At 40.6% G+C, this 25,666-nt stretch overlaps 1 protein-coding gene across 1 annotated transcript in view; it reads left to right on the top strand.

Moving 5' to 3' along the window:
• The window catches only part of axo (axotactin), a 106,029-nt gene extending 81,820 nt beyond the window's left edge, over positions 1–24,209 (top strand). The window contains 9 exon segments of the mRNA XM_080265183.1: positions 404–576; positions 5,561–5,663; positions 6,853–6,905; positions 9,765–9,846; positions 11,235–11,398; positions 12,187–12,786; positions 15,381–15,987; positions 16,045–16,484; positions 23,049–24,209. Of these exon segments, the coding sequence (XP_080121309.1) occupies positions 404–576; positions 5,561–5,663; positions 6,853–6,905; positions 9,765–9,846; positions 11,235–11,398; positions 12,187–12,786; positions 15,381–15,987; positions 16,045–16,484; positions 23,049–24,209 (3,383 nt within the window).
• The last annotated feature ends 1,457 nt before the right edge of the window (positions 24,210–25,666 follow it).

The raw sequence follows: 25,666 nt of genomic DNA, 5'->3' as shown, positions 1-25,666 counted from the left end.
TATCTGGCGCCGCTATACAAGGTGTAAGGCAGCTTTATCTACCGAATAGTAACTCCTTTATATGATGCCCTGAATGAAAGAAAATAGACAAATCATGTGGCCACAACTTTGCATTTCATTCTCCCTGCCATACCTCCCCTCCCTCCCCTCCCTCACTCCACCTAACCACCATCACTCGTCCCCCCACCCACCTTCCCTTCTCTCTCTGGCCCCTCCCTCTCAGCCCCTCTTACTCTCGTGTGACTTGCCGTGCGTAAGGGAGCCAGCCTGAGGCACGGGGCACAAGAGGATAGGTGATTATTTATGGCCACGACTGTACGTGTGATCTCTGAATATCCGTTTTTGTTCAAGCTGCAAATGTGTGTCGGGTCTCTGTATCTGTGTATCTACGTATATCCTGCAGATGTGCGTGTGAGGAACCCCGTGGGCGAGGCAGTACCATTACAAGAGTACAGTGAGAACGACCGTCACCTAAGGAACAAGGGGCTTCCAGGGTTGGACTCCTGCGCTGGCTTTCCCGCCATGGCCTCGCCGGGCATCGTGCTGGAGTACCGCGACACCCTCAACATCTCAGCAGTAAGTCCACCTTTTCTCATGAACTATAGCGCATTTTTCTAAACTAATGAAGATCTTTAACCCATTCCAAGTCACTTGATGTGCAAGAATAGTCAAATTGGAGGATCGATTGGGCTAGCCACCAAGGAGACTCGGTCTTACCTCATAACAAACCGAATATAGCATGCTGTACCTGTGATTGTCCTGGCTCACAGCGACACTCTTAACTTCTCCACTAATGTCAGCATTCTCACACTGAGTATAGCACTTTTTTTTTAGTTGATAGCCTGGAATAGTTATATTGGAGGGTAGATTTAAATATACTCTTACCAAATTAACTTGATATAAAGTTGCCATGTCTCCAACATGATTACTAAGATAAAGAGAGATGTTAACGCTGGTCACGGAGAATTGCTATGGGAGGGATATAGAGCCAAAATATTTCATATTCTGCCACTGAACTTCGGGAAATAAGCTGCGAAGGGACGAAAATCTCCGTCAAAATTAGGTGGGCAGTCTTTCCTGCTTCATACTTAAGACTTATCGAAGTTTACGCATCTGTTACTTAGTGTTCAAGCTGAGCGAGTGGCCCAGTTCCGTCAGGTAAAAACAAGCCAACTATAGCTTTGTTGCCACGAGAGTTCGGGCAGTTTGGGATTGGCATAACTCTACTGTCTGAGGTGAGACGACCTGGGTATAGCGAGATCAGCAGGAATGGTTACACACATATACTACTGGTCTTGTTGTGATAATGGTTCCCAAGTTAGAGGAGATGCTGTGGCAATTCCGGGTTACTCTGGTTGATGAGTGTATAATGCTGTTGAGGTTGAAGCACTCATTGGGTTTCATTTCTCTTATTGTAGTGTACACGCCAAATGAGATGAGTGATCTTGAAGTGAAAAAACTGTTCTACGTCAAACTTGACTCACGAAACAGTGCCCTTCGCGAGAAACACTTTTGGTCTGGGTGACTTCATTACAGTTACTGTCACTGACAGGGAAAGTTTCAAGAAATGTGTAGGCTCCCATTGCTCTGGGACCAGAAATTCAAGTAGAATTGTTGGATCCTGTTTCCAGTGACCAGATCGTCACCAGTAGACTTGGTTTTCCATTAATGGAGGGATTGCAAAGGAGACTGAGCATACGCTTGTTGGTACTCGCCGGAGGATCCTTCATAACTGCAGGGTTTGGGGGAGTACAGAGTTCTTTGCTGCTGATCACAGACCTGTTGTTGCGGTCCCAAGGCTACAAATTAAAACTGAGAGAAGCTTCATATGCCACCAAAAAGAGTTCCATCTTGAAATATTCGGGATGAGGAGTGTGCTAATTAGTATGCAGTGGCACTTTCAAATCAGTCTGAGGTGCTTAATTCTGATGAGGACCTTGTTGAACAATGAAGTACTTCTAAGCGTGCTACCCTGGCAGTGGCGAATGAGTGTGATGGAGAGTGCCCAAGATCAAAGAGGAGTTTTGTCTCGTCAGGAATATTGGCAACGACTGAGGAGAGTCGTGCTGCCTGACTGGCTGGGGATCAGGATTAGCACTGACTTTTGTCTAGACAGGGGCGAGTTTTGCTGTCTGGGAAACTGCTGAGGAGGTAGAAGGCTGCTTGCAAACACATGACCTTTGACCTGCTTACTGAGCCCTGGAGAAGCTCCACTCCAGACCCACTTCTCAGGGTAACTGTTCGGACAGCTGATGCAGGCTCATGTTGGGGGCCAGTTACATAGGACTTGGAAGGTTCACTATTTTGAACCACCCAGTGGAAGCTTCTGTCGGCTGATGTACAACCATAGGCCGCCTTCCCATCAACCGATGATATCGTGCCTTCGCTAGAAGAAATTAAGAAGGCAGTGGTTACACTAAAAAGTGGAAGAGCAGCTGCTGATTGTGGAATCCCATCGGAACTTATCAAAGCTGGGGGTGAAACCATGATCAGTGCATTGTATGCAGTCATAGAGGCCATCTGACAGACTTTTATCATTCCTCCTGACTGGACAAAGGGTTTGGTCACCCCTATCTGTGAAGCGAAAGGAGACTAGTGTGACTGTAGTAACTGCAGTGGTATTACAGTGCTCAGTATGCCAGGCAAGGTTCTTGCTCACACTCCTGATGCGTAGGCGGGGACCATTTGCTAAAGCTTCAGACCCCTGATAAATTCTGATTCATACATAAGAAGTCTATAGTTGACTGTATCCTAGCTCTTCGAGTTTTTGTGGAACACCACCTTGAATATCGATAAGTTTCTGCTTGCAGCCTATGGGGATCATAAGAAGGTATTTGACTCAGTAAATCGGGAGGTACTATGGGAACTTCTCCGACTCCGTTGGATCCCCACTGAGATAATCTGACTGATTGTTGGCCTGTATTCAAACGCTAAGAATGCTGTTAAGTGTGAAGGGGGAACACCCAACTTCTTCCCAGTAACTATTGGTGCAAGACAGGGATGTCTCCTTGCTCCCACACATTTCAACATGTGGATGGATTGGGTACTTGCCCTGGCTATGAATCAAAGTCACAGTGGAGTATCAGTTGGCAGTTTCAGTGTAACTGACCTTGACTTTGCTGATGATGCAGTTATCCTAGTGAAGTTGCTGGAAATGCAATTGAGTTTCCTCGAAGAATTTCACAAGAATGGGAATCCACTGAGATTAAACGTCTCTTTGAACAAGACTAAGGTCCAGGCATTAGGTGGCTTGTTGGATGAAGCAGTTCAGTCAGTCCAAGCATATGATGAGTAAGTGGAAGTCTTGGTAATATTCACCTATCTTGTTAGTGTGGTCCATAATTGCGGTAGGTCAGATGAAGGGATTTCTCGTCACATCAGTTTCTCCTACGTGGTTTTGAATTCACCCAACTTGGGTATTTGGCACTGTCGTTATTTCTGTAGAAAAGTATCTTCAAGGTACTGGTGCTCCCTGTCTTGCTCTATAGATGTGAGACATGAGCTTTTAAAACAGTGACTTGAAATGGCGAACTGACTTCTTTGGTATTTCTTTGCAAGACCATGGTATATCGCAGGTACAACTGGATACCTAACAATCAACTATTCCGGAAGACTCAGTCGATTCCTGTTACCCACATAGTACGTCAGTGTCTACTTCAGTAATGAGCACGGGGCCCGTTTTCCTGAGGTTGTTTCTGTTTAGTGGATAATCTCTGAAAGAGTTAATCCAAAGTGAAGGAGACCAAGGGGAAAGAACTCATGGCTGGAGCAGGGCGATTACTCCTAAAGAGTGATAATTTGAGGGGGAAGAGTCACTGCCTGGAGAGCTGAACGAAGGGACCCATCGTAAGTGGAGTCGGAGGGTGAGTGAAGTTAAGCGCTCTCATGATGATGATGATGATGGTGATGGTGATGGTGATGGTGATGATGATGATAATAGCTTACTGTACCACTGATCGTGCTACCTTACCGTGACACACCCTCATAGTTTACTGTACCACTGATCGTGCTACCTTCCCGTGACACACTCTCATAACTTACTGTACCACTGATCGTGCTGCCTTACCGTGACACACTCTTATCACTGCGGTAGCTCAAATTACAATCCTTACACTATAATAATGCACTGCGCCATTGTGTTAAACCTTTCCCATTGCAGACTAAACTAGTGAACCCTTGTGTTACTCGTTTGATGTTATACAGCTTGCAGACTTAGCTGTTGTAAGATTACATTTAATCTTATTCCAGGGCAAAAGAGAAGGCTGGAGTAAATAAAAGAAAAAAACAGAACATACTTTTGCACTGCGGAGGCAGCATTCGCTAACACTATTTGATTATACTGTGTACAACATGGTTAATATGAATAGCACGAATAAAGATGATACCCATCATTAATAGGCAGCAACTACTAAATAGTTTAATTCATTATCACATGTCAGCATAGGTTAAAAAATCATTAGCTTTACTGCAAAAACACTACTAAAGAAACGCATTATATTTCTATAAGAGTATGAAACAACCTGTAAAAGGAGGATACATCATTATTAGACTTCATTTAAACAGATCGACGTGTGTGTGTGTGTGTGTGTGTGTGTGTGTGTGTGTGTGTGTGTGTGTGTGTGTGTGCTTCTCAGTCAAGTTAAGTTACTAGAAAAGGATAGAATGTAGATGGGATTAAGACCATAGACCAAGCTCTGGGACTCATAAAGCTATTCGTCATTTTTTTTTTTTTTAAGGTTCTTTATTTACCATTCAGTACAAGCCCCAACACTCTGGGGAACACTGTCCCTGAAGGCCAAGCAGGGAGGGGTGCATGAGGAAAACAGAATCAGTATCTTAGGGCATAGAAGGTATAGAAGTAATTATCATTACAAGCACAATAATAAACGAAAACATACAAAGATACATACACAGTACAAAGTTGCTAGAGAAATTATCACTACATGTTTTGAGATGATTAAAGTGGCACATAGATACACACGTATGTACATACATATGCAGAGAGAGGCACATATGCACACATACATACACGTATATAACTATACATATTATGTATATGTTCACGCACATGTAGCCATAGACATACTGCATTTGAGGAGGAGTATATTATAGTCTGTCTTTTAAAATGTTAGTTTTCTATGATTCTCTTTAACTGTTGTATTATGATCCCGTAGATTTAATCTGTTGTGGAGGTTGGCTGTCTTCACACGGAGAAGCCAAGGTGTGCAGCTTCTCAGTCTTGTATCTATCTACTTCATCCTGATGACATTTTTTTTTTTATCATGTTATCGACTGACGAATTCAATTAGCTTTGGAGTGAGTTTACAACCAGTAGAGGTGGGAACTCAGTTCTGCACTTCATTAACTCGTTGACAACTAAAAATGTCCCATAAACATAAAATAATACTAATAATCGACTGTAGGTAGCAAAAATACAATATGAAAGGACGTCAGTAAGGCAGACTTCCGAGTGTTGCATTATTACACTCATAATTATTAAATGATGATAGCATAAAATGTGTGCTACAGAGGGTAATGATGTTGACCTTTTTTGATACAGGTGATGGGGTCCGAATGGGTCTACTTACCTGCAGAACGAGCACACTTTGAGACTGTGGCCGCGGCTTCCACACACCCTGAGAGAGACACACCCATGGACGATGGTATGCTGGCCAAACTTTCATAAAGAGTGTTGCCTATTTTTTTCGATGAACAAGTACAAGTAACGGATAGTAATTCCCCTAAAATCACACTGTGTGTTGTACAATTCGTCCTTTAAATCTGATAATGTCTGTTTTATTTGTTTGCTTGCGTTTTTTGTTTCTTAACGATTTTGTTGAGGTTAGGAGAGCCTTCTAGAAACGAAGGAGCACGTAAACACTGTATCTAACTTATCCAGTTCGAAAGGTCCCTCCTAAAAAATAAAAAATAAATAAATAAGTATATATATATATATATATATATATATATATATATATATATATATATATATATATATATATATATATAATAAAAAAATCGTCTAAAGGTTGCAAGGACGAATTGAATAATATTTTATCGGAGTGAAGCGAATAAATATTTTCTGGTTATATTGTGTCGTCGCAAAGTGAATATTTTCCGAAGTCATACTGGTGGATAGTACATAATTCGACTTCGGTCGCGACGTGTCATGTCGCTGTAAAGATTACAGTATAACCAGACTATTGTACTGTACATAAATTCGTAAAAGTGTATGAATGCGGCCCCTGGCATTGCATTATGACCTTTTGGCCAAAGAAACAATATTTATACTCTCTTGCCCTAGCTTCCTCGAGCGTCGATATTAATCATGCTATATAACGCAAAACGCGGGTGGAATACTACGTTAGTAATCATCAATAGCTTTAATAAGCAAGATATGTAATATATAAAATATCTTATTTCAAAATACCTTATTACATATAACAGTATATAACTATTGGTTAACTACATTCTTTAAAACTAGGTAATATATATATATATATATATATATATATATATATATATATATATATATATATATATATATATATATATATATATATATATATATAAGTGCTTTACGTACATTCATCATCAAATACAGGGACAGAACATTTGATTACTAGATTCATAATTTAGGTTATGGTAACCATATATTAATCTTTCTGAATATATACAATATTTGTGTTATATAAAATGCTTAATAATTTTTATAGTACAAAAAATGACAAATTATCAACAAATAAGGAAAATGCTGTAGTGTAAGTCAGCTCCAAAGTTAATGAACAATTATGATTTCCACTTGGTAGTCATAAACCTAGGCCTTCATTTTCTTGTTTTTCGCCCTCACAGTGGTGCCTGCTGTCGGTGGGGCAATTTTCCTCGTGGTGGCGGTTATCCTGGTGGTCTTCGGCTTCAGCATTTGGATGAAGAAGAAGAAGGACGAAAAGAAAAAGAAGGAGGAGATGGAGAAGCAAAACAGAAACGTGCGTCTCTACAATGGCACCAGAAACACGGTGAGGGGACAACACAGGAAGGGTTTCACAAACATATTTAAGATCAGTTCCCTGCTATACCTAACTTTTGCCGGGAGCACAAGGAGGCTGTTGTGTCCTTTCATGTCCTTTATTCTTTAGGCAAAATCAGATCTTAGTTACGAGTAGAAGATTATCATGAACTTTTTTATAAGCTTGCAGAAGAGTTCCCGAAAAGGGAGTGCAAAAACTTATTACTTCTTATTCCTCCTGCATACGAAAATATGAACAAAATGGAATTATTGATTGTAGGTTAGTACTTGAATCCGACCTAAGTGCTGGGATGTACACACACACACACACTCACACACACACACACACACACACACACACACACACACACACACACACACACACAGGTGTTCAACTGCACAATCTGACTAGGATTTATTTTTTCAGGAAGACTTTGGAATGGAGATTACATAATCTTCCCCTCTTGGATCTTCCTGCAAAAGACAAATCTAGATTATAAACGGAAATGACTGTAAAACTGGTACTGAGTTTGATCCAAGATCATAACCACTTTGACACGGTGTGTGTGTGTGTGTGTGTGTGTGTGTGTGTGTTCTTGCCACCACCAAACAATTTTACTTAGCTCAGAAGTGACTTTTCAATCGGGAGGAGATAGATATTGTCTTTATATAACCCCTTCGTCTCTGTAAGGCTTTCCTAAACTGAATAAAATCTTCTGGCGGTGGTATGGGTGTAATGAAAAACCTCACCATACTGAGAAAGTTAAGGTAGACAACTTGCTCTTAAGTTTTCTGCGTACCTACAGGATTTACATTTTTTTTTTTTTTTTACAGCAACAGGAGATAGAGGAGATGATTTCTGGTGCTGATGAAAGTTTTATTCTTGTGTCATACTGGGCCAAGAATCAAATACACGTATAATTAAGTCTATATCGGGTAAGGGAATGGGTCTATATTGATGTGGCACGGGTAAACCAACTTTGCTGTCGGGCCCTGCTGCGGATGTCACTGATTGCACTTCGCAGTTGACCCTCGTGCGGTGTGCTGCGGTGAGGATCTGTCCCTTCTCCCCTTTGGGGCTAAGATGCGAATGAATGCGTCTGAGTGGATGAGTAAATTGGGAGTGTGTCGTCCTGTCTCGGCTACCTCCCATTCCATGGGGGAAGCAGCCTAGGTATAGAGATAGATAGTAACTAATTTTTTTTTATTTCCATGAAGTTTCTGCTCTCTATTGTCTTTCACCGGCGTGGAAAAAAAAATGGCAATGATAATTATCCTCTTCTCACTAAAATCTGTTTCTGTGTAAAGGACAGCAGCCAAGAAAACATAATACACTCTCCCTGTCTTTTTCGTAAAAACAAATCACAGTTATGACTGGTAACAGATATTAACTTGCTGTTACATCTCGGCCTGCATTATGGCTGCCAGATGTTATAGTACTTCAACCGTTCAACCAGAGTACGCCATTTGTATTATATTCATACCATCTCCAAACGATTTAACTATGCTTTCAAAAGATTTGTGGAACTGGAGGGGTTAGATGTACTCATTAGCCCTTGCAGCACGAGAGGTCTTCCCTAAGTAAACTAAAATTGGCTGGAAGTAGCATGAATAATATACAAATGACGTCACTGGGCTGAATGGTAAATTTTTACAATAGTTTCGCTTCTAGATTCACCAGCAAACATGAGTAATACCCGTGGTGGCTTTTTAATGGAAGAAAAAGTGATATGGGAAGACTGCAGCTCCTTCTCTTTGCCCATTCTGTTAAAATATATTTTAATTTAGACACTGAACTGATTCTAGACGTGTGTGTGTGTGTGTGTGTGTGTGTGTGTGTGTGTGTGTGTGTGTGTGTGTGTGTGTGTGTGTGTGTGTGTGTGTGTGTGTGTGTGTGTGTGTGTGTGTGTGTGTGTGTGTGTGTGTGTGTGTGTGTGTGTGTGTGTGTGTGTGTGTGTGTGTGTGTGTGTGTGTGTGTGTGTGTGTGTGTGTGTGTGTGTGTGTGTGTGTGTGTGTGTGTGTGTGTGTGTGTGTGTGTGTGTGTGTGTGTGTGTGTGTGTGTGTGTGTGTGTGTGTGTGTGTGTGTGTGTGTGTGTGTGTGTGTGTGTGTGTGTGTGTGTGTGTGTGTGTGTGTGTGTGTGTGTGTGTGTGTGTGTGTGTGTGTGTGTGTGTGTGTGTGTGTGTGTGTGTGTGTGTGTGTGTGTGTGTGTGTGTGTGTGTGTGTGTGTGTGTGTGTGTGTGTGTGTGTGTGTGTGTGTGTGTGTGTGTGTGTGTGTGTGTGTGTGTGTGTGTGTGTGTGTGTGTGTGTGTGTGTGTGTGTGTGTGTGTGTGTGTGTGTGTGTGTGTGTGTGTGTGTGTGTGTGTGTGTGTGTGTGTGTGTGTGTGTGTGTGTGTGTGTGTGTGTGTGTGTGTGTGTGAATTCAAGCTATGAGGTACAAATTGATCTAATTTCGCTCATTTATCACCGAAGTATGTTCCCTATCATTAAGTACAAATACGGTATAACTTGATGCTGTCCAGTATCCACATGGCCAAATATCCCTGTGGCTTTGCATCTTTCATGAGGGAAGAAGTAATGCCATAGGGATATTTGTTTCCAAAGTACTGTACAAAGAGATATTCATACAGGCTAGTGAACGCATTTATGATGGTTTTATCCGGTTTAACTAATGCCAAAAGGTCATTTATTCAGTAACGTGCAAAAATAACTTCATGTATTCAGTTACGTCACTTTTAATTTCATGACTTTCATCGACAGAGGTCCAATTACATGCGTGTAAATGAAAGAGCCAAGAGCGAGATGGTACCCCTCATGTCAGCACCAGATGGCGTCAAGCAAGGTTGGTCACTGTTGCCGTTGCTGTTTTGTTGTTGTAGCCATTGCCCTGTACACTCGTACATACACTAATTTCATTGTATTATTGCTCTGAGTGTGTAGTAATTGCATAATAATAAAAGGGAGGCAGTGTCTGAATTGGTAGAAAGGTGGCCTGCAGTCCTAAAGTAATGTGCCAAGGTCTAAATCCCTTCTGGGGTAGGGGTTCGGGAACAGTTCGTAGATTTGAATTTCATAAAAGTAGACTTTACTGATCTACCACAAGACTCACTGACATTTAATAAAAATACCCCCTCTAATACCAACACATGAGTCCTGCATGAGACAGGTCTAGCATGTACTCAATCTGGATGGTGAGAGTTAGCACCGAAATGATGATAGATGGAGGTGTATGGTATGTAGGATGAATAATGATCCTTGGGGACAGACTGAGATGCCTATGCCAAAAGTCGAACACATAAAGAAACAAAAATCAAAGCACCATAAAAACCATTGCCGAATATGTTGAAGCACCACTGGTTCAGGGTGTTGTCATCGTTGTGAGACTCCAGGTTCGTCAAGATATGAACCTGGTGAACTTTAGGCTGAAGTTGCCCTTTTGTTTTCCAACATTCTTCTTTCTGAGGATAGAGAGAAAGTTGAAAGATGTGCGCACGACCAGACATTTCTATTGCCTAGTTTTATCAGTGCAATCATGCGAAGGTGTCCCCCTCTACCACCACTAGTTCATGTGAAACATGTAAATATGGACTGATACGCATTCTGTCACTATATCACCCAAGTTTATGTTCACAAACTACCTTATAATTGACAAAATTCAAATTTATGAAAAATTCTCTAACTTTTGCATAACTCATTTTTAATGTATTTCTTAGTTCTCTGTCCTCCAATTTACCGATTGTGGAGCAAAGACACCAGACACACTGTTGCCTCTGAAAACACATGAGGGTGGTCGATGAACAGTGGCAAGATGAGGAACGTTAAGAATGTGAGAACGTCCCCCATGGAAACTAGAACCATCTAACTTTTAAAATCGGCAGGAGAAGCGAAAATTTACCTGCCTATTCCCTGACACAATGTCCCCGGTCACCCCTGTACATAAATGTTCGTTGGGGCAGAGGAGTTAAACCAATCTGTATGATGACGTCTTTTCTAATATTTAAGCTTCGGTCAGGTAACTTTATTCACCTTAGGGGTGACCTCTTGTGGTGAAGACTCAGAAACAATATTCACTAACGACTTCCTTGCAATAATGTCGTTATTTTCGTTGTTAACAAGGCCCAGAGAACACACTCTGCACCTTGTCTTTTTTGCTTCAGCCACACAGCATTTTTCAGCTAAGAAGACACATCTTGATGTGAATGGTCTAACTTCTGTGGTTCTGTGCAACAGGTAATGAGGAGATACGTACTGCTGAAACCCCACAAGGGCAGGCACCTAAGGATGGAGCTGAGGAAGTGGAGGTGAGGCAACCTGGAGAGGCTGGCGAGGGTGGGGACAGACCTCTCTCATGGGACAAGTCTGCAGACAACCTTCCACTCACCATTGGGAGTCAGGTGGGTAATTCTCTCTCTCTCTCTCTCTCTCTCTCTCTCTCTCTCTGTCGTTTTATGAATTTCTTAAAATAACATGTGATAGGCGTCCGCACTGAAAGTGTGAAACGTGTTCGAGCGAGCGAGCGAACAAGTCAGGCAGTGCTGAATATTGTCTCATGTGGCTCATAATCTTCCTCTGATTTCATGACCTGAACAATGTCCAAAAAAGCCAAACAGAAGGTATTATTTGTTTTGAAAAGGCAAAACCTGGTTGCTCTCAGCAAGCGTCGGAAAATACTGCTGCGCTACTCACGCAACATTAGACCGTTACTTCTTGAGCAGCCGGCTATTACGCTAATCTGCCTTATAAAAAAAAAAAAAAAAAAAATTGTTTTCTCGATTTACGGAAAAACTTTTGTGAATTACGGGTTGTCTATGAAATGAAAATAATTGAGGATTTTTATGTGATTTTTAAACTGGTGTCTATCTTTCTTGTAACCTAACTGGCTGATATCCAAAAAAGTTCGCTACTGTAGCCTACTATAGAGTTTTCCTCTCGACCCCTGACCCCATTTCTTGTTGATGCGAAGTCTGTCGCTCGGGTACATATGTCAGAGGTCCAAACTGGAATAATTTTGGTGTTCGCACTCGCTCGCTTCGTTTGCTTGCTCGAACAGTTAAGTAAATCAGACCAGAGAAATTTATTTCAAGATGCAGAAAACTAGACATGTTTTATATTTTATCATTAAACAAAATGTGTTTAATAATTACTTAGGCTTCAAGTAAATCGTTTATCTTTTTCACTGCAGGGTGAGACAGAAACTGACCAAAAGGCGTCAGATACCAGCTCTGAAAGCTCGCTGGAGGCCACTGCAGAATTTAACCACTCGCCCAGCTCCTCTCACAGACCCTCGGTAAGCCCTCCCTTGTCCCCGTTTGTGTCAGAGTGTAGTCAGCACGGCCGCGCGGGCAGTGGAATGCTGGCGGGGACACGGACAGAGTCACACTGGCTAGGAAAGAACTGTTCTCATTGCCTGGAAAAAGAATGCTGTCGCACAGGCACTATTAATGTCAGTCAGCTGGATGAAAACGATTTTTCAGAAGGGATCAGGTTCAGTGGAGATACTTTTGAAGTCGATCAAGATATCCCAAGTAGTTATGTGATTCTTAATGGTGATATGTATGCATCCTCTGACAACGAAAGTATCGACTTGGACGTGCTTAATCGGAAGGTAGACATTCGCATTGTCCCAAGCATTGACAATTTGTCAAGCAGGAGTAATAGCTTTACAATTACTCACTTTTCTTTAAGCCCAGAGGAACAGACAGAAAATGATGGCAGTATCCCCACTGATATTAACAGTAACGATGAAGATGAAGCTCGAGAATGCAAAGACAGCCATGATAAAGTATCAGAAGAAAGTTAATGCTGAATAAAAAAACAACTTCAAATATATCCTGGCCTTATACAAAGTTGCATCCTGAGCCCAAAGCACAATTTAATGCAGCTACAACGCGTATAATGGAGTAACAGAAAACTATTTTGATTTTCCTTTACTGGAATCAATTATATCAATGAGGCCCCATGTTTTCTTTACAAAATTTACCGTACTCAACGCTTACGATAACATAGATATAACCATGGTTTCGTTTACTTTGCCAGGACTCCTGCCTCCACCTCTTTCTCCTTTTCAAAGGAAATAACATGCAATATTGTGATAACTCAATCCAGTGTTTGGAAAAAACATTAACAATAATAATATGGAGTGGTAGGTGGGGGCGCTCACAATTTACTCACTCGATGTAGTGCTGCTCTCGGGTGACTGCCCTTTCCTCTCTTCCTTCCTTCTTTCTTTCCTTCCACTTCTGTCATTCCTTCCTTCATTCTTTCCTCTTCCTTCTGTCTACGGGTGACTCAACATTGAGTAACAAGCCAAATGGTTTCCTGTACATCAGGAAACCATTTACTATGCTGGATGGTAACCATATAACCAAATTATGGCACCTGGTGGTTTAGTGGGTAAATAAGGCGCTCCAGCCGGATTGAACCTGTGTAGGTTTATATCCAAGGGATGGTAGGGGTTTATTGCTCAAGTAATGCCACTCAGGGATGAGTGACGCTGGTCACTCTAATTTAGTCAGGACCAACTTGCCTAGCCCCGGGCTCCTACTTTCTTCATGGGGCAACACAGGATTAGATGATGATGATGATGATGATAATAATAATATGAATGAGAACTGGCAGAAGACCTGCAATGAATCCCATACACCAGTATCATACTCTTCTGCCCCCTGCTTTTTTAGTCTCTGGGGTCAACGATGTCCATTTATTGAACCCATCCTTTCCACAGTCCTAAATAAACCACTAAGTAATGTTGATAATGCTGTGGTAAGTGAAGGCACGCAGCATATCTAGTAAGCATAGTTCAGGCTGCAGATATAGCATTCTCTTGAGCCATCTTCTACACATCTTTTGTGTTGCTTAGCGATTGCTTCTTCCTCTCCCACCTCTCCATTTCACACTAACTTTCACCTCAACGCTTTCCCCCTCTCCCTCTGTTCCATACAACCAGCCTATATCAAGGATGTTAAAAGAGAGTCTTTTCCTGTTGTTACTTGTTGGCCTTTCAGTCATCCTTCTTGGAATACTGGAACTTTTATGATACCCACGGAACAAAGTTGTAAAGTATTATACAGCAGTATTAGTATTACTAAGTTATCAGTCATTTCCAAAATGTGATTGAGTTTAGCCTTATCTGATGTTATAGCATTGATTGGGCCTATATTTATTTTTCTACTATGGAATACTTTCTTAGAAAGCTGTATATATATATATATATATATATATATATATATATTCTGTTTTTACATGAACAGTCAAATCAGTACCACATTACCGAGAGAGAGAATTATTAGTATTAACTTACCTGATACCTTAATGGCAAGTGTTTTATCAGTTATTATAGTGGTTGGTAAGACCCAGCAACTTCCTTCACTTTACATCACACTGTGAAAAATAATTTTTCTACTTCACTCAGAGCTGGCAAAGAAATTATTATTTTTTACATTACGCTCAAGTTTAATACTGTAAGTAACGGCTGTTGTCAGAAGCAACATGCAATGCTAACCAACATCTTTCAACGTAAAGTACATTCGTCTTTTGCCCACAGAGCTCACAGTTACTACTGCTATATGATTTTTAAGTATCTAAATTGATAGGAGTGATTATTATACTATGATCTGAGGAGCTTTTAACTCTGATATATTCAATATTGTAACGATTGTATTTTTGTAGCTTTTTTGATCACCTGATTCAAATCTCATTTGACTTGTCTGTTACTTTTCATATGAATAAAGTAAACATGAAACTTCTTTGTTTGAATAACCAACTAACTGGAAAAGAATCCCCATTTTATTACCACGTCAGCGGAGAAAGAAAGCAAATATATCCTTGATCTTCATATGGAAAGTACAGAAAGGATACACAAAAAATGTAGACTTCAGATATGAGCCAGTAAACACAACAGTATCTCGGTTGTCTAATGTAAAAGTTGTATGGAGCTGGTTCCTGGTTATTGATTATTTGAAAGGCTCATCATGATTTCCTGTTGAAAATTTTAAATCAAGCTGAACATTAATATTTCGGCTATTTTCATACATTTTACGTCACTGGACTTACCAGATCTATATGCATTGACAAACAGTAGAGATTCGTGTATGGTTATAGGCTCTGTGGCTATAGAACCATTATCTACACGTAAAATAGCATGACGGCAACAGAACTGGTGCTTCAAATTTTGTTCTTATTCAAAATGTCACTGTGCAAATGGACATAATTTTTTCTTGCCATTCTTTTTAGACATTTGTGTTCCATTATACATGTTCTTTTGACTTCCCAGTAACAGACAGTACCCAAGTATGTGAAAGAACAAAGTAGAAATTCTTTACACACCCTGGAATGCAGATCACAGGCAGTTTCCGTCAACATTCTATTTTTGTTCAGTTGCAGGACAACCCGTCCATGGCGGAGTCATCCCCATCTTCGACCAGGGTCCAACGGGGATCCAACACAATGCTCTACATTGACGAGGACGTTGACATCGAGCAAGAAGAGGGCAGTGATCCCAAGCTTATCAAATACGAGCTTCTGCCTGAAGCAGAATTCAGTGAAGGTGAAGTGAAGGGCGAGGTCGAAGCTCAAACACGAAGCTCAGAGGGGGATGAAAAGATGACCAAACTCGAGGAGGGAGAAGTCCAGAAGATAGTTATGAGTGATGACGAAAACGAGTATGTTATTGTAGATGACGAACAAGAGACTAGTGAGAGTAATGAACAAGACACAAAGCCAAAAAGTGATGAAGAAACTGCAGATTTAGAAAAGAAAGAGACTGAACCCGATGAAGAAGCCCAGGTGCAGCAAACAGAGGAAAGCCAACCAAAAGCAGTAACCGAGGCTGAAATTCACGCAGAAAGCTCTCCAAAGCTTGCAGAGCAGAAATCACAAGACATTAAAGCTGAGGATGAAACAGAATCGCCATCACACAAGCAACCACAGGATGAAGAAAAAAACACTACACGAGAAGTTACGAAATCTGAAGACAAAATTGTCAGTTCCGATGAGGAGGAGAAAGAAACACAACATTTACCCCCTCCTCCTCCACCAGCAGTTGACTCCGAAAGCAATGGGGCAGAGGATAATTTCACGGACATTTCAGATTTGCCACCTCCACCACCTCCACCTGAGACAACAGCCGAAGGGGCAAAAGATACACCGACAGAGACCTCACCAGCCGAAGGGGCAAAAGTTACACCGACAGAGACCTCACCAGCAGAACCAGCAGCCACACCAAAAGAACTGGCAACCGTACAAACGTCTTCCTCCGACACCGACGAAGAGTTTATCGAGTTGCGGCCTGAGAAAGAGAACATTCAGGACGCCCGTAGGATGACCTCACAGGTAACGTTCCAAGAGTCTAGTGGTAACTCCGTCTTGGCCACAGCTCAGGGGGGCAGTAGCTTCTCTCGGCAGTCAGAAGGGAAGGACTTTGTTTCTGAGGCTGAGAATCGCATTGATTTACAGAAATACTACCTTAAGAAAAAGAGTTCTGTTCCACCTGCACTCCCTCCCAAGGAGAAGCATCACAAATAACTGATAAGTATTTGTTTATGGTATTATTTTTATATAATGCTTGTTTCAGAACACAACAACATCCATCATTCATTTATATGTCATCTAGTACATTCGGCAAATTTCTTCGCGTTGCAAGTGAAACAGCGTAAGATCTTAATAAAGCTGTTCATTTGAGAGCAGCTGATGCTCATGTCCTCACGTACAGTATTTGGAATATATCCCAACTCAGTGCAATACTAAGTTTACATTATTTACTGTTAACTATCATATCAACATACGGATGAGTGAGTTTGAATGGAGGCCACCAATTATCGTTCTTATCAGACACTTTTGCTATTTTCTTCGATAATGAGCGCAATGATTTTTCTAATGTTCCTGTACATGACTGTAGCTATTAATTACTTTTTACTAGTTAGTTGCCTTCTGAATTAATTTGGTATCCTGATCATCCTTTTATTTAGCAGGAGTCATTACATGGAGTTTAATATCAGTGTTTTGGCTCGTTAAACATCTCATGGAAAGATCTTATGAAATACTTAAACATTAATTGCAGCTGATATGGCCATATACTTATCATTGCTACAGAAATGTAAACAACTGCTTTTCTTGCCAGTGTTGTCATGAACAATACGTATTGCTCTCGAAGCCTCTTGTTCGCTTATTACTGTTTATTCTTTATATTCTGTAAAATACTTCTAAACAAACCTTTTGGTAAAATTAACGTGACCTCTACCTATGAACTTTGCTACTTTGCTTTAACAGAAATAAATCTAACGACACCATTCGACGTCTATCATTACTCCTGAACAAAATATTAACGTAGTCCATTTGGCGAGAGAGGCCATCCTCAGCCGATGTTAGATTTGTTTCTGTACACTATATTCCTTCGTTGTGTTGATTGTGTGTTGCATGATTATATTCGGAAAAGGCAAACTATAATTGTTGTTATAGCTTCTGATGCTCCCTTTTTTGCTTTCTGGAAGATCTTTTTTTTATTTTGTTTATAATTATTTTACATTCTTTGTATATACTTGTTACTTCCAGAGCATTGTTATGATTATTTTGTAACATTTTGACAGCTGTAATATACGCATGGAATGTACATATTCTGTTTTTCTTCGGGATTGTTTGTGTTGTTGCGCGTCGACCATTTGCAATATATGTGCGTGCTTCTAATCCGTTCAGCAACAGTGTGCTGCGAAAAAACTTGTGGAATCTAACCGATAGGTTACTACCATAAACCATTCTCTATCTATCTATTTTATTGCCAGACGCCTCAATCCCGTTTGGGGTGGCCACAAACAAATCGCCTCCACGTCGCCCTGCCCCCCGCCATTTCACTGCCCTGCTCCCAACTCACACCCCCTTCTCTCATATACCTCTCCACCCCATCCCTCCATCTCATCCTCGGCCTCCCCCTCCCTCTTCCCCCCTCCACCTCACTCACATAAACTCTCTTCGTCAATGAGGGGGAATATAGTAAGGTACTATGATATTATGCATTATCAGATAAAGAAAAAATAATAATATGTTGACCTGAATTATTCCAGCTGACTAAATCATAACGTCTTTGAGTTCACTGTTTTTCATACGCTTATTATTTTTGCCTAATACTGCGTTTATTCCTTTCTTTGGTCTTCATAATGGTAAAGGGTAGCCTTTTCATTCTTAAAAAAATCCCAAATATCAAAGCAGTATGTATTAACACTTTCGTCGCCATAGATTCATTTGAAAGTTTTATTAATGATAAATCCAGGGCATTTTATGCAGGTAAGAAGTATCTGAGCAAAGAAAAAAAATAAGTGAAGGCGGGGACAGACGCCATGGAACGCCTACCCGGGGTGCTTATCATATTAGCATAGACTTTTGAGCCTATGACCAACTACCTTGAGATCCAAGGCGACTGTATCATCCGGGTACCACAATTACCTCCTCGAGGTGTTATCCTAGGTACCCATTTTACCTATCAACTCATCACCTCACAAACTTTCGTAACAAGGGTGAAACTTGTTGCTATATAAAATCAGAATACGCAATTGACACAAAAATTAACTCCACTTCTACCAAATTTGATTACTCATTTTAGAAACTAAATACCTTAATACAGCCAAATATAAGTGTATAGTTTATCGCTGTCCCCATGCCTCATCAGAACGTAGCATATTTGACTCTATATGAACACAGTTGACAACCTTAACCTCATCTTTAATTCTGAAATTCAGTGTTGGTCGATTTTAACGTCCATAATGTACAATAGGATGATGGAACTGGTTAAGAGTGCCAACTGCTTGCAGAATCATTTTATCTTACGTAACTGGTAAAACAACCAACCAGAATACAAGATAATCTTGACGAAGGTACCTGTCTCTTGGACCTATTCCTGACAAATAATCCAGAACAATACAGGATAGAGGTACTATCACCACTTAGATCCTCTGACTACAATCTCATCAAAGCCACACTCGTCAGTTTCCCCAAACCTCTCCCCTCTCAACCATCAGGGTGACCAGATGGCACTTTGATACGGTAGACTAGAATGGATTTACAAATTATCTAGTTGATATTTCATGGCAGTCTATCTTCTCAGCTGACATCGGTTCTACCCAGTCCAGCATTAATGACTTAATAGAAGTTGGTATGAAACTGTTCATACCCTTTCGACGATTCACTAAAAGATCTGACTCCCAAAAATGGTTCGACAGCAATTCTGCTAGAGCAACGACCCGAAAGGCTATAAAGTCGAAGACAACCGAATCCCTCAGTCACTTTACAATTGCTAGAGACCATGCAAAAGCAGTATTAAATCTCGCTAACTCAAACTTTCTTTACGACCAAGAATCCAAACTATTAAATAATCCTAATGACAATAGAATAATCTGGTCAGCTCTCAGTTCATACAGTAGTAACGGTAACAAGCCATCACCCATTCCCGTACTAATATCTTCAGGCGGAAACACCATAAATGGCTCATGTGGAAAAACTAACATTCTTGCCAGTACGTTTCACAAAAATTCTACCGTAGAGGAAGCCAGTCAAAATATTCTTTTACTAGAACTTAACTCTCCGGAAACTGCTCCACAACAGATACAAACTGGATACATAAAATCTATCCAAGATAATTTACCAACCAACAGCTTTCCAGGTCCAGATGAAATTCCTCCAGTCGCTTTGAAAAATGTTTCTCAGAAATTGGTCCTGTTCTAGGAAATTATTCAGTTTAAGAATATACTCATTTGCATTTCCTAATTCTTTGAACGAAGCCAACATCACCCCAATTCCAAAGAAAAGAATTCGTCTGATCCCTCTGATTACAGACCAGTAACTATGATATCTCTTGGAAAACTTGTTGAGCTTGTCAGTAAGAAGTACATAGTTAAGCACATTGAATTCAACAACTTAATTAGTGACAAACAGTATGGTTTTCCCCACAAAAGATCCATTGTTGATATTCAACCTCTTTACTCATACCATCCATCAGTCATGTGACCAACATGTAGACACCCATGCAGTAGCCCTTGATATTTCTAAAGCTTTTAACAGTGTGTGGCACCGTTCCCAATAATCCAGGCTTCTTTGCTACGGCCTATCATCTGTTGTCCAAATGATTTCCTCATATCTCAACAACAAAAAGATTTGAGTAAAGGTAGATGATGTAAATTCCAATTGCCATGCAGTTATGCCGGTATGCCACAAGGATCAGTAAAACCCTGTTCCTCGTTCATAATAATGATCTCTAGTTTGTCACCTATATTTTCATTCACTCATATGGGGACGAGTTAACGCTTTTCAGTTCCTTCACACTTTAAATACACATTCACAAAGTTTGATATCTCTAACTCCCAACTCAGCACACCGATCTCCTTAAATCAAGACTTATCTAAGATCACTGAATGGGGACAAATAACATAGCCTCATTTATTGCTAGAATACAAAATATAACAAGTGTACTAATTGACATGTATTGTCTGATTCCTATAGCACTTTCAGTACAACCAATATTCTTGTCTCTAAAAGTATTGAAATTCTTGGTGCTTCCCTTAAAAATATCTTCAGTTGGACTTCTTATAATAGATCATTTGTTAAAACTGCCTCAGAGAAACTTGGATCATTGTACAGAATCCGTAACTTCTTCACAGATGAGTAGTTAGCTGTAATTTACAAGAGCCATGTGTGCCCTCGGCTCGAATATTGCCCAACCTAGTGGAGTGGATGTGAAGAGGCTGCAATCAAACAATAGAGAAAAAATTTAGAGGAAAGCTGTAAGAATAGCTAATAACCCAGCAATTATAAATGAACAACCCCCCCCCCTTATAAATTAACACAAAACATTGCCTCCCTTGTTTCAATTTACAGATGCTTAATGGCAAATGCCCAGATGAAGGTGCAGTCATTGTGCCACCTCTCCACGCCTTCCCCCCTAATACTCGGGCAACTTGTAGAGCATAATGACTTGGCTGTCACAGTGCTATATTGAAGAACTTCTGCCTATCAAAATTTCAGTTACTCCCAGAACTCCTCTTTGGAACTTGCTTCCCCAGATTAGTTCCCCGCTAATGTCAACCTACTGCCGTTCAAGTTTAACCGTTACAGATTTATTTTTTTTTCCTTTGAGCAGAGGACACCTGTAATCTGGTGTATGGATTTTTTTACATCTAGTCTGTTTTTCCTTCCGCCGTTCATCTTCTGTCAAAAAAATAAATAAATAAATAGATGGACACCAGATATGAGCCGCACTAGCTGTCCACACCAGGATTCGATCCCGGGCGCTAACAGGCTGGCAGCTTCGAAGAACACTAACCAGTGAGCTATTGCAGAGGTCTGACTAAAACAACTTGATGCGTCTTTAGGAAGCTTTTTATAGCAAGACTCCTCAAACCCGGAAATGGTGGCCACAAGCGAATCGCTCCATATCACCCTATACTCTGCCATCAGGTCACCCTCTTTCCAACTCACACCCGCTTTTCCATATAACTTTGCGCTTTATCCGTCCATATCTCACCCTTGGTCTCCCTCTCACCCCCTTCCACCTCACTCAAATACACTCTCCCAGTCAGTCTCCCCTTATATATTCTCTACATATGTTTAAACCATCTCTAAGTACTTCCAACTATTTATCATACATCCGCAGCAACACCACAACGTTCCTTCACTTCCTCATTGTTTTGCATGTCTCTCCACGTAGCTCTATATGCTACTCTTGGATAACTCATTTCTATTACTCTCACTGTTGACTTTCCTCCTTCCAACAATGGCCAAGCTTCACGTCTCTATATTACAGTGAGGATCTTAGTACTGTCATGCAGGGATTTTTTTTTTTTTCCCTACTTCCCTATTCCTTATCACTATTCATAGTGAACCAGCCACCCTACTATCCCCGTCATCCACTTAATCCTCTAAACTTACAAATTACCTAAAACTTTAAGGCAATCGAAGTATCAAGTTATTTGACTATCAAGCCTCACGGAGTACTCCGTAAATTTATTTCTCATAAGAACACAGCTATTTTTTTTATTTTCTCTCCAAACCCATTCACAAAGCCTTGTAACTTCCACACACGTGCATTTAACAATATAGCATAATCCCCAAACTACAGTGCAGACAGTTTCCAAACCCTACCATCTCTCACTGAGAACACTCTAACATCCACTGCCCTACCCTGTATATCTCGTATAATACCATCCATATATACATTTTACAATCATAGTGGTATGACACATCGATATTTTAGTCAACATTCATAAAAGAACTCACTAAGTTCAATTTCCACACGCACTGTGACCCGTGCGACCGGATACATTCCTTTGATAATTTCTCATCTACTGCATAATTATACTTTCATCACCCTCCACATTCCTTGTCTGTTTTCAGTGTCATATGCGTTCTTCATATCGATGAAAGCAACAGATAACCATCTTCCTTACTCTAAATTATTTTCCATTAAAAATCCTGGAATAGTTAGTCTGTATTTCCCCTCTCTTTCCTAAAACGCCTTTATTCCTCACCACCTAATTCCACAGTTACCTCCCTAACTCTGTTGGTATGTATCCTGCCATATAACCAATCTTTCCTATTACTCTATGAAGACAAATATCCCTATAATTGCTACACACTTCTCTTTCCTTTGTTCTTTTGTTTAATAAAACTGCTATACCTAACTTGCAGACATCAGGAACTCAACTTTCTTCCTACGAGTAGGCCAATGTGCACATCTTTCATATCCATATCCCTTCCCATCCATTCCCCAACAACTTACATGGCAAGCGAAAGTATTAATCTATACAAGCTTTTTCTATCTCCATCCCAAGAGATATCTGCACCAAGAGTAATGCATTGCTTATATTGCATACTTTTTCGTACGAACTAATTACTCTCATCTCCTAATAATTAAGCACTGGAACTAACATTAGCTTGTGACTGTTTCCGTGTGTATGTGTGTGTGACCTAACTGCATTCCCCTCTCTTATTCCAGCCTAACTAATAACAGCTCAATGGTGCCCCTCTGATGCCCCTCTAGTGACCTTGAATCACCTCTCTTGGCAGACATTGCAACAAAGCGATGTAGACAAACCATCTCAGTCCCACAACAAGTGTTTGGACGATGAAGGAAATGTAAGAGGCGTGGAAGTTTGTGAAGATGACGAGGGTAGAAAAAACGACGCTACCCATGACAAACAATCTAGTGAAGAGATTGAAGCAAAGTCAATGGCAGGTTCAAATAAAGTAGGTAATGATAATGGAATGAGAAGAGACCACGATCCAGAGAAAAGTGAAGAATCAACTTTTGTTCCCCAAACTTTAGAACATTCAAAAATGCAGAAAGAAAGTGAAAACGATCTTCAGAATCAAGTGATGCCAAGAATCGTCATTAGTGAGCCGGACGAAGAAGAGGATCATGACTCTCAGTCGACAACATCCCAGGATGACGATGTTCAAGAGCAAGAAGATCCAGACGACCCAGGACAAGGCACGCTACCCGAAGATTTGTCTGAGGAGGATCTGACACTAATGCAGCAGCTCCCTCTGGCACGTCGAGAAAGCAGTGAAGGTGAAGAGTTCCACCGCGAGGCGACTCCAGAGGGTGACTGGAGGGAAACGAAAGACAGTGATTCTCCGACCTACCTAAATTTTGTCAGTGATGGTGATGCCAGCTTGGAAGACCCACTTCACCACCCAAGCATCATAGAGCTTACAAGAGAGGGGGAACATACACCCCTCGAGCCGATCAGTGAGGAGGACGAGAGCGAAGTCGAGGAGAAGGACAGTTCACGAAACCTCCTCAAATCCAAACTTTCCTCCGGCATGATCGACCTTAATGCGATAGGAGATGATTCAACTACTGACAGTCTCTCACAGTATGATGATCTCTCACATTCTGATGAAGAAGGAGCTTCTGCTAATTATAAAAAGCTGGAGAAGAATGCTTCAGATGTTGATGAAAGTGAAAGCTCCACCGATGAAGCATCTCTGGATGACAGTCAGAAAGATTTTCCAGCAAAAAGTCCTACGGATGATATGCCCTTGCAAACTAAGAAAGGCCATATTAGGAAGGACAAACAGAGCCCCATATATCTGTCTGAAAGCGTGAGGACCTTCAGCAATCCAGTCAGTTACCTCGGCGGACCCAGCATAGACTACGAAGAGACAGAAAGAGAGGGCAGGAAGAGGAATGACAGTGTGGTTTCTACTGCATCACTGGATTAAGTGTCTTTTTTTGTGTGCGATATAATTTTAACTTTTACCTCCATGTCTGTGACAGTTAAATCAACCCTACTTGTAATGTTTGATTATGCTTTATGATTAGGTTTGGATGGATGACAAAGAAAATTAATCATTCTTTCCTAGTACAATGAAACGGAGCAACTTGAAGTTGTTTTTGTTATTAGTTAAATTATTAGAGGACTGAGATATGCTCGACATGAGTTTATAAGAATACAGCAGAAAAAAAAAAAAAAAAAACTAGTTTATCTGTGTTCAGGTGTGTATTTCCTGAAGCCACTTCAGGTGGTGTGTTCACTTATGTATTGTCATTACTTAGATAGGATTAAAGTACGTGCTTAAGGAAATTATGATCTTTAAATGTTTCTCTTTGTTCTGCTGATCAGTCGTAGTATACAGTAGAAGGTACCATTTTGCTGACAGTTTATAACATCAATTGACTGCCAAAATGTTCATAGGTCACTTTAATAACGGACATAAAAAACTTAAGTCATCCATTGATGTTAATGGGGACGTATATACCTCCATCATAATAATTTATAGAATATTTCTTTTTCTAAAGAAATTTCCTAACTTTGGAAATATGTAAATATGCTTTCACTGGGATAAATACTAAATAAAGGTTATAAACGATCATCTGTCCAGCCATCATTCAGTCCTTTTTCGCCTCACCGGGACTGTAGGGGCCGGGGCTATGTTGTTCAGTCCCAATATTTAAGATGAAGGTGACCAACATCACTCTCCCGAGTGAAGTTTTGTGAACAATAACTCTCAACCACTCTTCAGATGTAAGCCCTTGAGTCCAGTACCAGGTTAGAGCGCCTTTAGCCCACAAGACCACCAGAAGCCATTTGGTTAAATGGTTGCCATTCAATATAGTAAATGGTTTCCTGGATAGCAGTAAACTGTTTGGCCTGTCACCCATTGTAGTCACCACTTCATTAAGTAACCAGAAAAAAGGACGACCCCACGTACCGGAAAGATGTCATAAGACAGGTAAATATTCTTGGAGGCCATAAAAACACTCTGAACACCCCAAAGAAAGTATAATGTAGACCATCAAAAATATGGATGGTTTTGTTAGCAGAGTTGCTGAAGCGAAAATAATTTGAAGCTGGTACTGTTATGGGCATTTTTGTTAATTTATTGTTATTATTTTCTTTTACATCTACTGTACCACGCTGCAAGGCATTGCCAGTTCGCTTGGTATTAACGTATCTAACAAGCCTTATAGACCTGGACTCAGATATCGAATCAGGCACAGAACTGGCATAAGGAATAATCTTTTAAATTGTATACTCTCAGAATGCTCCCAGGAGTCCAGGCTGTCAGACTTCAACTTCATCTGACGGGCTTTTGTTGATGATGAAGAGCTTACAAAGACACGAAAAATCATCTATACCTGACTATTATACGTGACATACTGATATAGAGGAAGCTTT

Source organism: Coenobita brevimanus, chromosome 14 (genome assembly GCF_032717465.1).
Source record: "Coenobita brevimanus isolate Jiangsu-jjx chromosome 14, ASM3271746v2, whole genome shotgun sequence".
Taxonomy (NCBI): domain Eukaryota; kingdom Metazoa; phylum Arthropoda; class Malacostraca; order Decapoda; family Coenobitidae; genus Coenobita; species Coenobita brevimanus.
The sequence above is the reverse complement of the archived record's forward strand: the minus strand, read 5'-3'. Positions and strand labels throughout refer to the sequence as shown.